The following is a 13,212-nucleotide window of genomic DNA, read 5'->3' as shown; positions in this document are numbered from 1 at the left end:
ATGCTACAATGCAATCTCATATTTGAGACCGCATTGTAGCTACAATTGTAAAATAAAAATTATTTTTTATTCACCTTAGGCTGTCTCTCTTCTATCTTTCTCTTTCCTCTCTCCACTTCTTTCTTCTCTCTTCTCTCTCTATGCTTCGCTGATGTGGTTCACCGATAAGTGTGCTATGCTGATGATTGTGCTGCACCAATGGTTATGGGTCGTAGTCTGATGTGCTCCGACGATTTTATGGGTCTGGGTTTATGGGTCTGAGTTCATGGGTCTAGGTTCGTGGGTCTGCGTTCTATGGAGCAAGTACTTCGAGGTTGGCGGCTACAATTACAGGCTCCTCATGTATCCAAAAGGAGACTTGCAAGCTTTGCCAGGGTACATCTCAATCTACCTCCAAATCATGGACCCGAGAGGCACTTCTTCGTCGAAATGGGACTACTTCGCTAGCTATCGCCTCGCAATTGCGAATGTTCACGACAATTCCAAGACTATTCACCGTGATTCCTAGCATAGATTCGGGGTGGTGGGTTTTGGCTAGGGTTGAGATTCAGGTGGTGGGTTTTGGTTAGGGTTAAGAACGAGGTGGGTGGGTGGTGACTAAGGTGTGTTGTTGTGGCTGAGGCGTGGGTCTTGGGTTTGATGGGTTTTGCTTGCCGTGGGCGCCGTGGGTCTTGGGCTTGTGGGTTTTGTTCGCCACTCTATCCTCCGCCTCCCTCTCTTCCTCTCATGGTGAGGCTTCTCTCTCTCAAGTTTAGTTTAGTTTTTTATTGTTGTTGTTGTTGTTTTTGTTTTTTTTTTTTGGCTTATGGGGTTGACTTTTGGATGGATGTTGATTGTGGTGGTAGTGGGTTGGCCATGGATCTAAGTCTGGGTTTGCTATTGAATGCTGATGGTTTATTGTGGTGTTGGCTGACAGTGGCTAGCCATTGAGAAGAAAGTGGTGGAAAAAGAGAGAAAGTGGTAAAATAAAAATAATATTATTTAAATGAAGTTGTAAAAAAAAATAGAATGTTTGATGGTTGGAGGTTTGTAAGATGGTATGTTAAAATTGATAAAATAGGATTTTGAAGTGATAAATGCTAAAATATTTAACATTCTTAATAAGAATGCTCTAATATAATAGGATTGAGTTGAAAACCAAGCAGAAATCCTAAGTTGAGCGGTGAGCACATGGTTAGTTCCATCTCTATCAGATTATATGGTATTTCAACCATCAATCTTGATGCAATACTGGTTTGTGATATTAGGTGGACGGTGGACCTCACTAATTAGAAATCCGGCGAATAAATTGAGTTTGACCAGAGCTCTGAAATGGCCGACAGAATAAAGATGAAAAAATGGTAAACTTTGGTCCAACACTTCATTTTAAATGCTTTTTTTTTTTATAAGCATTTTAAATGCTTATAATAACAAGTTTGTCCTAGCTCAGTTTCAAATCTAGTGGGTGGGGCTTAAATTTAAATGGCCTGAAGTAATGTGGATCGCCTTCAAACAGTTTCAACCACAATCTGAAATTCCTTGTGAATTGACGGAGAAGGTGGGGGCCCAAGGTGGCCCACCCCAGATTAAAATTATTAATTTTCAAAATACACCTAGTTAGCCCCACCCAAATAGTAACCATCCAACTCAAAATTTTAACAAAAACAATAAAAACATTCACAATGGTGATTGTATTTTAGAAGAAAAAAAAAAAAAACTATTTTATTACCAAAAAATCAAAAAATCATGTATTATTGGAGAAACTAAAACTAAATTTTTTGCAATCTCAATAAATACCAGTTTACTATAACAAGTTATTAAAAATAAAATACAATATTTTATTAAGATTATTCCTTCAATTAAAAAACTCAAATTCTGTCTCTTCCTTTATTATTTATATGAGTTGTTTATATTATTTTAAATAAAGTAATAAAAAAATAGAACATTTGATATTGGATATATTGTAAAGTTAGGTGATAAAATAGATAAAATAGTTTTTTAAGGTGCTAAAAGCTGAAAATTTTAGCAATGCCACTATGAATACTCTAACTTCAACCAAAAAACAAAAATCCTAGCCAGCCTAGTATTTTTTTTATAAAAAAAAACATTATTTTGTTTTTTGTTTTTGTCTTTATTGGTAAATAATTGCATTTTAATATATTTAGAAACAAAAATTTTGTATATTTATAATTTTTTTAATAGTATATGGATGACTATTTAGAAAAAAAAAAAAAAAAAAAAAATTCGTCTTTATACTCAGTCCAGCTATCTTAAAATTTTGAGTCCGTCCTACTATGAAACCATTTGTATATAACCAGATAGGTAATTCTTACATGCTCCGGGAACAATGCTCCCTCCTCTCACTTGAGGGGTGGTCTCCAATATACCAAACTCTCTCTCTCTCTCTCTCTCTCAAAATCCCAAAGAACAAAATGTGCCCAAGCAAAAAATTCCAAATATTTTTACACGTTTAAGTGTGCATTTAGATGGCAAACGTGTTTGGCATTTGCGTCCAAACCTGGGTCTCATGCAGTATTCATGGGACCCACAAACCTATTTTTAAACAAAATTTTTATTAAAAATGAGTTCTATGGCACTATTCATACATTTTAAAATTATTTTACTACCGTATTTTCAATTTTCACTTTTCAACAATAAACAATATCTAAACAAACCCTACGTCACCTACTGCCATACCTTAACACCTGGACACCCTCTTGTTCACACTTCACACAGCTCAATTCTATACCCAGCCATGGCAGAAAGACTCAAACTTTTCTTCTGGGTATTCTTTGTTCTTCTCTCAAACCCAGCAAAATCTCAGCTTGATGAGCTTTTCTTCAATGGGTTCAAAGGTGTAGGTGTAGCCAACAACTTGAGCTTAAATGGTGCTGCACAGATCCAAGACAATGGTGTACTTCAGCTAACAAACAAAACGCAGAGACTACTAGGCCATGCTTTTTACTCAAATCCAATCCAATTCAAGAACTCCACGGATGGCAAAGCTTTTTCCTTTTCAACTTCCTTTGCTTTCGCTATAGACCCCGAGTATGCTGAGCTTGGAGGCCATGGCCTTGCTTTCACAATCTCTCCTACCAAAGAGCTTCCAGGGGCTCTACCAAGTCAGTATCTTGGTCTGCTCAACAACTCCGATCTTGGCAACTTCACCAACCACATATTTGCGGTCGAATTTGACACCGTCCAAGACCTTGGATTCGGGGACATCAATGACAATCATGTTGGCATTGATATCAATAGCATAGTATCCAACAAATCTGCCCCGGCTACTTATTTTGATGGTGCTAAAAATTCGAACCAAGTTCTCAATTTGAAGAGTGGTCAGGTAATTCAAGCTTGGATAGAATATGATTCTCAAAGTAATCAAATAGATGTGAAACTTTCGCCTTCATCTACTAAACCAAGGTCTACACTTTTGTCTTTTCACGTAGACCTCTCACTAATTCTTCAAGAATTTATGTATGTTGGGTTTTCTTCTTCAACTGGTTTGCTCTCTAGCTCTCACTATATCATGGGTTGGAGCTTTAAGATGAATGGAGAAGCTAAATCTTTGTCTTTGGATCAACTCCCTTCACTCCCAGCAGTGTCTAAAAGAAACAATAACACAGGCGTAATTGTCGGTGTTTCTGTTTCAGCTGCTTTGGTGATAATTTTGGTGAGTGGTTTGGCTTTTAACCTCATCAGGAAAATCAAGAAAGCTGATGTGATTGAGGCCTGGGAGCTTGATATTGGTCCACACAGATTTTCTTACAAGGAGCTGAAGAAAGCAACAAGGGGTTTTAGAGACAAGGAGCTACTTGGGTTTGGTGGGTCTGGTCGAGTTTATAAAGGGACGCTGTCAAATTCACACAGCCAAGTTGCAGTTAAGAGAATTTCGCATGAATCAAAACAGGGTTTGCAAGAATTCATATCCGAGATTGCTAGTATTGGTCGGCTTCGACATAGAAATTTGGTTCAATTATTTGGATGGTGTCGGCGAAAAGCAGATTTGTTACTTGTTTATGACTTTATGCCTAATGGAAGCTTGGACAAGTACATATTTGATGAGCCTAAAACAATTCTGAGCTGGGAGCAGAGGTTTAATATCATCAAAGGTGTGGCTTCAGGGCTTTTATATTTACATGAAGAGTGGGAACAAACTGTGATTCACAGGGACATCAAGGCAGGGAATGTTTTATTAGATTCTGAGCTAAATCCTCGGCTTAGTGACTTTGGTCTTGCTAAACTATACGAGCGTGGCACCAATCCAAGCACTACAAGGGTTGCGGGCACATTGGGTTATCTAGCTCCTGAGCTCACACGCACAGGCAAGCCTACAAAAAGCACAGATGTCTTTGCATTTGGCGCTTTGTTGCTAGAAGTGGTATGTGGTAGAAGACCTGTTGAGCTTAAAGCATTGCCTGAGGAGCTTATGTTGGTGGATTGGGTGTGGGAGCAGTGGAGACTAGGAGCAATATTTGAAGTTGTGGATTCAAGATTGGAGGGTGAGTTTGATGAGATTGAAGCTGTTGTGTTGCTCAAACTAGGATTGATGTGTTCCAACAATGAGCCTAAGGCACGCCCCACAATGAGGCAAGTGGTAAGGTACTTGGATGGAGAGCTACCACTGCCTGAGGTTGTGGAAGCACCACAGGGAGGGACTTAGGTGACACTGACTTTTTAAACTTTCCATTATACTCATTGTATACCCGTGTATTGCAAGTGATAACTTTTTTCATGTGATAATTTTTGACGGAAACACCATTTTGGTTCTTATACTTTGGGGTTACGGTTAATTTGGTCTCTACATTTTAGTAGCAGTCAATTTGGTCCCTGATATTTTTAAGTTAGAGTCAATTTGGTCCCTACCGTTAAGTTACTAACGGAAAATGCCTACGTGACAAATGGTTTGTCTTGTTGGCGCACACGTGGCTAATATAATAATATATAATTATATATTTGAATATTTAAAAAGCCACCTAAGTATTTTAATTTCTTAAAAAATCCATGTCAAATAAAAAAAAAAAACTAAAAGATTAATTGAAAGAAAAAAAAAATTATAACAATCCTCAATTTCTTTTATTTTCTTTTCTATTCTTAAAAACATTTCCTAGCTTCCAAACACTATTTCCAGCAACTCAACAATCTAAAACTAAACAATAATCACATAGACTCAATTTTCTTTCATATTCATCTCTTTTTATCTATTTTCCTAGCAACTTCACACAACTATCAACACCCCAGATTTAACCATTTACAACCACCATCAATATCCAAACCATTGAATGTGTGTAAATAGTAAAGTAAAGTAAGGTAATGCAAATGCAAAGTGCAGGCAAAGCATTTATCTTGACGCAATCCCGTTAAGGAAAGGTGCTGAAAACAAAAGAGATGGTTTGGTTCAACCTTTTTTTTTTTTGTGTCCTATGATGATGCACAAAAATCGTCAGTGAGTTGATTGTCCACACACATGTCAATAGGTGCACCTGAAAAACAAAAGAGAAGAACCAATCAAAGGGCACCAATGGGGTATCGACCAAAGATCCTCCGAAGGTTAAGTTAGAAGAGAGCTTTAACAATGCTAGAGAGTATGAGCTTTAAAGAAATTGTGTGTACCTTGATTTCTAAGGGCTTTGGGGTTTTTATAGTAGTGTAGAACCAACCTTAATTTCTTGGTGGAGAGGGTATTTCCTTATAGGAAAGATCTTCATTAATGCTCATATATTGTGGGATTCTTTCCTTGTTGGGATTCTTCTGATTATAGTTGGACGCAGAATGCAAGGCATTTCCATATTAGGATCATTGGAGACCACTTAGGCCATGTAGGTGCCACGTGACTTTGACACCCATCTCCCTTCAATCTGTCCACCTTAAAGAGTCTGCCCGCCTCTTTGCCTTTTCATCCGAGGCATGATTCCATCTACCAGCTCTTTGACTAGCAAGCTAACTAGACCGTCTCTTTTGACAACACCACTGCCAATGACTAACTCTATCAATAGGATCCATCTGCTTTGGGATTTATCCCTATCAATGGGTCAGTGGCGGAGTATTCCATCCTGATAAGTCAAAGTGCTCGAAGGACTTTATTGGACGAAAATACCCTTATTAGTGTGCAAGTTAGTTTGTTGATTAGACGAGTATAGTGGGTCATCTGCATGTTCTGGGCGATGAGTAGGGTAACTAACGACCCATTGATACGTGACGACCGTCAGGGCGGAGCATGTTGCGCGATGTCAGGGAAGGTACCTAACGACTGCTAGGTACTTGACAACCACTTGATACCTGACGACCTCTAGGGCAAAGCGTGTCGTGCAGTGTCAGGGAAGGTACTTGACGACCCCTTGGTACCTAAAGACCCCTTGATACATGATGACCATCAAGGCGGAGCGTGTTATGCAGTGTTAGGGAAGGTACCTGACGACCGCTAGGTACCTGACAACCCCTTGGTACCTAACGACCCCTAAGGCGGAGCGTGTCGCACGATGTCAGGGAAGGTACCTAACGACCCCTTGATACATGACAACTATCAAGGCGAAGCGTGTTGCGTGGTGTCAGGGAAGGTACCTGACGACCGCTAGGTACCTGATGACCCCTTGGTTCCTGACGACTGTAACACCCCGACCCAATTTTTATAATTAAACTATGTGTCTAAGTGGTTAAGTATTATTAATATTTTAAGCCACTTACTTACAAAAATTAATATAAGAGTATTTAATAAGCATATTATTTGATAATGCCATTGAATGAGAATTGTAAAGATTATAAATAATTGAATGGCCATTTCTATTATATATATATACACACACACTAATTATGTACAAAACTATATTAAGTGGTTAAGTTATGAGATATATATATACATACATACATATATATATATATATATAGTTGTGGTGTTTTAACCATGTATGATGCATGAGATATTATAGTGGAAATTCCACCCACATGCAATCAATTGAAATTCCACACATGTAAAGCCAAAGAACCATGCATGATGACAAACCCCATAGACCAAGACTTGGCCATGCAATCACCAAGCTCCACCTCACCTCTTCCTTGACTTTCTTAAAAAAAAAAAAAATAGAACATCCAAGAAGCCATCTCCCTCTCTAGTTCCTACGGGTAAACACACAAATCTGAAATTTCAGCTCACTTTGCTCTCTTTTTCTCTCAAGGAAAGTGCTAGGAAGCTCTCTTGAGTCTTCCCTCAAGTCCATGGGTTCACACACCAAAAGAAAACTCATTTCTTCTTCATATTCTCTCAAAGGAACCAGAAAACTCTCTCAAGCTCTCTACCATTCTTTCATGAGTGGTTCTATGTCTATTTTTCCCCACAAGAACCATAAACTTGGTAAGGGTTCTAGCTACTCTTCTCTTAGAATCCATGTTTTCCTTTAAATAATTTTAGTAATGGTATTTGTAAGTCTATATATATATATATATAAATATATGCTTTTTTAAGAAGCTTTGAAGTTGTGTTGGTGATTTGTTGAAGGTAGGTTAGGGTTTTTACTAATTATTGATTTTGTAGGATTAAGGAAGTAAGAAAAAGTTAGGATGAGTATTTTGATGCTGCTGCTGGGATTTTTGGTTGTGTTTATTTTGCTCTAAATGGTTAAATGACTGATGTAAGTGTTTTATAACATGTCTTATGAGTGTATAAAAATCCCCATATGAAAATACCATCGTTTGATAATTTTTTGTGGATTTACAATAAAACGTTGCAAAGTTGTCACTGTGACAGATTCTGTGTTTATGCATGATAAATTATGTATTAAATTTCATATAGTGAATTTGGATGCTAGGGATAATTCCTATGAAACCTAAGACACTAGTGGTTGTTATTGAATTGGTCTCACAGAATTTGGATTAATATAAAAATAATGGTTTAATTTTTAAGTTGTAAGAAATTCTGTCAGAACAGATTTGAGTATGCTGTCTTGTGTGATTTTTAGTAAATCATGGGTTTATTCTTTGACTCCTAAATTTTTATGGCTTATAATTAACATACAGGGGAGTAGTTATGTAAAATTTCATGACAATTGGATGTGTTTGGACAGCCAGTTTGTATTTTACAAATGGGGCATATGCTGCTGGAATAGAACAGTGAACAGTAAGGGACATGCCTAACTTTGAGGATTTAATTGTAAAGTTAGGTTGAATGTTTTGAGATATAATTTAATATGCTCATCCTTTGGTATGTTAGAATCATATATAAATTTTATGAATTGGTTTCTCTATGATTTAGTACATCATGTTGTCTAATGAATGTATTTTGTATTTGTGGGAACCTCTTTGAGGTGGGATTAGGACTTCCTTGATTCTAAGAGATAGGCTTTGAGATGAATGTGAAGTTTATGGTAAGGAATTATAGATAGTAATAAGCTTTGATATTTGGTTTAGGTGTTACCAGTATCCAAGTCAAAGCTCCTTCGACTTTAGGCTCTCGGTTCCTCTGCTTTCAGGTAAGGGATAAGTTATATGGGTATTTGGTAAGTCATGAGATTATTTTAAAGTATATTATGCATTAAAATGTTTTTGATTAGAAATATGGCATATAATCATTATTCTAACAAAGATATATTCGTGAGCTTTCGAAATTCTATGTATATGATTTAAGCATATTGATGCCATTACTAATTTCCACGAACATGAAGTTTAAAGAAAAGAATGGAAATGCTATTATTATGAAATGTTATGCAAAATAATAAATTTCAGTATGATGTAAAGTATGAAATGTTTTCGGGTTATGTCCTCTGGTGATCTGAATTCTACCAGTAGGGGTTAATTACTGGCTTTCCATAGAAAATGTTATATGATTGGCCATTAAGTGGGACTAGCTCTGTTGTACCCGCCGCTTGTTGGTTACGGCCAACTTGTGGGGGAAGTCAACCTACCCCCATGGTTGGAAGATATGTATTATGATGTGATCCCGAGAATACCTGGCATTGTGAGGAATGCTGGATGCCTAGCACCGTGGTGCTAAAAGCCTCCCAAATAAGTACAGACTTATCAGATATGGGCTAACTAATAAGTTATTTATGAACAGCTATATTATGTTATTAATCATGAGAGAATGATTTTGTTAAATGCATTGTGAAAAGTTAAAAACTCTCATGAAAATAAGAAGTTTCTAATGAAAAGAAAGTTGTTCATTAAAGATAAAAGTTTCTGAAATTCTGTTGTGCTATAAAGATAAAGTTTCTGATGAGAGTACAAGTTTATGTTTAAAAGTTATCAGATATCTGCTTTTATGAAACGTTAAGTTTTATGATCATGAAAGTTATAGTATTTTATGAGAAGAAGTTTATAAAGAAAATTCTTCTTATTAGTCAAGATGTTTCTAGTTGAATACAAAGTTGTCGATTATCTGATTTAAGTTAAAATAATTATTTTGTAATGAGAATATATAAATGGCGACTTTGTAGGAAATGAAAGAAGTTTAATCCGAAAAGTTTTGGTAATATTGACTTGATAAGAAAAAGGAGAACAATTATTTTCTATGATGAACGTATAAGCTATTATTATGAATAGTATAAAATGCTATGCATGAAAAGATGTTCTCCTGTTCAAATATTCATAGAATGAAATAATTTGATTTACATGCATCCTTATTGAATTCTCATATATCTTACCTTTACTGAGCTATGTAGTTCACCCCTGCCACTCTTTCAGTTAGCAGGTTTTATTTTGGAGCAGAGGGAGCCTTAGTCGAGTTTGGAAGGAGCTGGTTTTAGTTTTATATGTATAGATCCTAAATTAGCAATATGATGTTTAGATTTGTAGCATTGTGTATTTTAGGATCTAATGAAAATGTATACCTTAAAGTATTAAGAGATGTATTATGTGAAATTCTGAATTTGAACAATTGGTGGATTATGTCAATCTTTGAGTACAATGCAGATGCTCTGAATATCAAGTGAAAAGTTATATCATTTAAGTAAGGAAATAAGGATGAAAAGTAAGAGGGAAGCTTTTGGTAAAAGTTTTGTAAAAGTTAAGTTGGTTCTTGTTAATATCAGGTTTAGGCTTGATATTAGCATGCCGTTCATGGTCACAAATCCAAGTACCGGGTTTGGGGCGTGACAACGACCCCTAGGGTGGAGCATGTCGCATGGTGTCAGGGAAGGTACCTGACGACCCCTTGGTACCTGACGACCATCAGGGCAGAGCGTGTCGTGCGGTGTCACGCCCCCTTGATACATGACGACTATCAGGGCGAAGCATGTTGTGCGGTGTCAGGGAAGGTACCTGACGACCGCTAGGTACCTGATGACCCCTAGGGTGGAGCGTGTCGCATGGTGTCAGGGAAGGTACTTGACAACCCCTTGGTACCTGACGACCATTAGGGCAGAGCATGTCGCGCGGTGTCACGCTCCCTTCATGACCGACAATACTTTTGGTTACTGAAAATTCTTTTGGTAAGCTCATGATGCTTTTGGTGACCGAAGACTCTAGGGTGTTAGGAAAAATTTTCTAACTAGTGAAAATATTCCCTATCATCCTATATATATCGGCAACTCACAAAACAAAAAAGGGATCGAAAAAATCTATATATGAGTTGGCCATGTTTGATTGGACAGTGTTTTTTTACATTTTTGAATTACTCAAATGTTGCCGCCAATGGTAAGGGCCAATGAAGGGTTACCCTACTTTTTCACGGTAAGCCTGCCTTTTGGTTTTTGCCATTTTACTTTTACCTCACCGTCCGTTCTATGGTGCGATTTTTTTTTTTTGGGTTAAATAATTTGTTTAGTTTTAGATTGTTGAGTTGCTGGGAATAGTGTTTGGAAGCTAAGAAAAGTTTTTAAGAATAGAAAAGAAAATAAAAGAAATTGAGGATTGTTATATAAAATAATTTTTTTTCTTTCAATTAATCTTTTTCGTTTTTTTTTTTTTTACATGGATTTTTTAAAAATTAAAATTCTTAGGTGGCTTTTTAAATATTTAAATATATAATTATATATTATTATATTAGCCACGTGTGCACCAACAAGACAAACCATTTGCCATGTAAGCATTTTCTGTTAGTAAGTTAACAGTAGGGACCAAATTGACTACAACTTAAAAATAACAAGGACCAAATTAACTACTACTAAAATGTAGGGACCAAATTGACCATGACCCCAAAATATAGGGACTAAAATAGTGTTTTCGCCATAATTTTTTAAGGGTGATTTCATTAAATTTATATTTTGCAAATTGGACTAATTTAACAAAGAGTAATATATTTCGTAATCATATTTTCAGTTGTTATAGAAACAATCACAAATGTAATATATATAACTTTTATTGTACCAAAATGAAAATAACGAAATTTTTTACTGGAATTCAAAAAGTAAATTAATGAAAATATTCATTTTTTAATAAAAGTTATTTATAACATTTTGTGTATCATTAAAAAGTATGTAGATTTAGAAATTTTCTTTTAATTTTAAACAAACTTTCTCAAACCCAGTTTTTTCTACCCTACAATCCAAAACACCCAAAAATGTAATTCAAAAATTAATAAAACTAAAAAAATCTACAATTCAAAAATAAAAGAGAAAGGGTAAAATCAAACTCACACCAAAATCAAACTCCTTCTGAATATGTAAAACATATTAAATGTGATGCAATCAAGCCAAATATCCAATGCATAATCAAATTCAAATTTTTAATAAGGCTTTGAAGTCAGACAATAGAAATAAGTGGTTGATCCCAAGCAAAGTGTTGATTATATACATGATGATTGTAACTCTTTTCCCTTAATAATATGAAAATAAATAAATAGAAAACCAAGAGTACAATTCCAAAGGGAGGGGAAAAGTAGAGGAAACTTTTTGACAAAAGAAGATGAAATATTTTGTAAATATTGTCATAATCTAATCCAACACATGAATAATGAATAGATAAATAAATACTTTTAAACACAAAATTGAATTTATTTTCTTAAAAATCTCAAAAATACACTAATGAGATAAGGAATATGAAGAGCAATATAAAATATTCATAAATGCTTAAAAAAAGTACTCAAGTATCTAGGAACATCATATAGCAAAAACATAACAATTTGATGATAATTTGTTAATATTGTAAAGCTAATATATTTATATATTTAATATTGTCAAAAAATTAAAGGTAAAAAATAAATAAGAAAAAAATAATGATGTGACGGATGAAATAGCTCAACAAGAGTATAGCAATAATAAATGTTACACTCCAACTTTTAGATGTATATAGATAGATTTTCTCTATATTCAATGATAATAAAAAAATAAACAGAATCTCACTATCCTTCAAATTTTGAATTTTTTCTCTCAAAATTTAGAATTAATCCAATAAAAAGTATATTAAATCAGTAAAAAAAAACCCTAAAAAAATAAATTTGGTAAAAAAATAATAAAAAATAAAAAAAAAAAACCCATATGGCCATTACTTAGCTCATGGCCCTCCAAATACCAACAAAACCTCAAATTTCCTTTGAAATTTTCAAAATTATGACTTGTTTGGATTGAAGAGGGAGGGAGGGGGGAATAGAGTAGAATTGGCCGGATAATAGACTAATTTCTAGTCAATTCTACTCTACTCCCCCTGAATTCAAATGGACGATTAATATGTATACTACCCCCATCCCTTGCATTGTCATGTCAGTATGCCAATCTTCCACTCAGCTCCACTCCTACTCTAGTCTAACTTGTGGTACTCTCTCTCTCTCTCCCTCCCTTTCCTATTGCGGTACTGTAAAGCAGTTCAGATGGCCAAATAGATTTGGGCTAAAAATGCAGTGGTAATTGAATAGTTGTATAGCATTTCTTATGAAATAGAATATATTTATTTGTTTTTATCTTTTTTTTTTTTTTATAATAAATAGTAGTTTTGTTGGTTTTATATTATATATAGAATAATAGTATTGTTAATAAAAGCAAAAATATATTTTTATGTATTTATATACGATAGTAACAAATTGTGTAAAGTTGTCATTTACAACTATTTTGTGTTGGCTTTAATTTCGTGCCAAATTTGATTGTAATTATGTTCAGTCTTTTGTATCTTATATTTTATGTGGGATTTCATTGTAAGGGTTGTGTGTGAGAAAGAGTGTGAATTGAAGACTAAAGAAGTTTTTGCGAGTAGCTCGCGAGAAGCCTTCCCGTAAAGTGAAGCATGTGCTCAGCACATAACTAGAATACGTAGAGTCATGACAGATGATGACAGCTGGTTTTCACTAGTGTCTCGTAGGGAAGGCCTTCCCGC

At 35.1% G+C, this 13,212-nt stretch overlaps 3 protein-coding genes across 4 annotated transcripts in view; all 3 read left to right on the top strand.

The window, feature by feature from the left end:
• Positions 1-13,212, top strand: part of LOC126707527 (uncharacterized) — a 41,520-nt gene that overhangs the window by 14,889 nt on the left and 13,419 nt on the right. The window lies entirely within an intron of this gene.
• The window catches only part of LOC126707528 (mitotic spindle checkpoint protein MAD2-like), a 37,282-nt gene that overhangs the window by 20,215 nt on the left and 3,855 nt on the right, over positions 1-13,212 (top strand). The gene's annotated exons all lie outside the window — the stretch shown is intronic.
• Positions 2,660-4,752, top strand: LOC126707524 (L-type lectin-domain containing receptor kinase S.4-like). The gene has a single exon (XM_050407214.1). The coding sequence runs from the start codon at positions 2,735-2,737 to the stop codon at positions 4,640-4,642; it is 1,908 nt and encodes a 635-aa protein (XP_050263171.1). The 5' UTR covers positions 2,660-2,734; the 3' UTR covers positions 4,643-4,752.

This window comes from Quercus robur, chromosome 11 (assembly GCF_932294415.1).
Source record: "Quercus robur chromosome 11, dhQueRobu3.1, whole genome shotgun sequence".
Lineage (NCBI taxonomy): Eukaryota > Viridiplantae > Streptophyta > Magnoliopsida > Fagales > Fagaceae > Quercus > Quercus robur.
This window is presented reverse-complemented; position numbering and strand designations above follow the sequence as displayed.

Excerpts from the sequence above, each read along its gene's own strand:
- LOC126707524 (XM_050407214.1), top strand. The coding sequence starts at position 2,735 with ATGGCAGAAAGACTCAAACTTTTCTTCTGGGTATTCTTTGTTCTTCTC.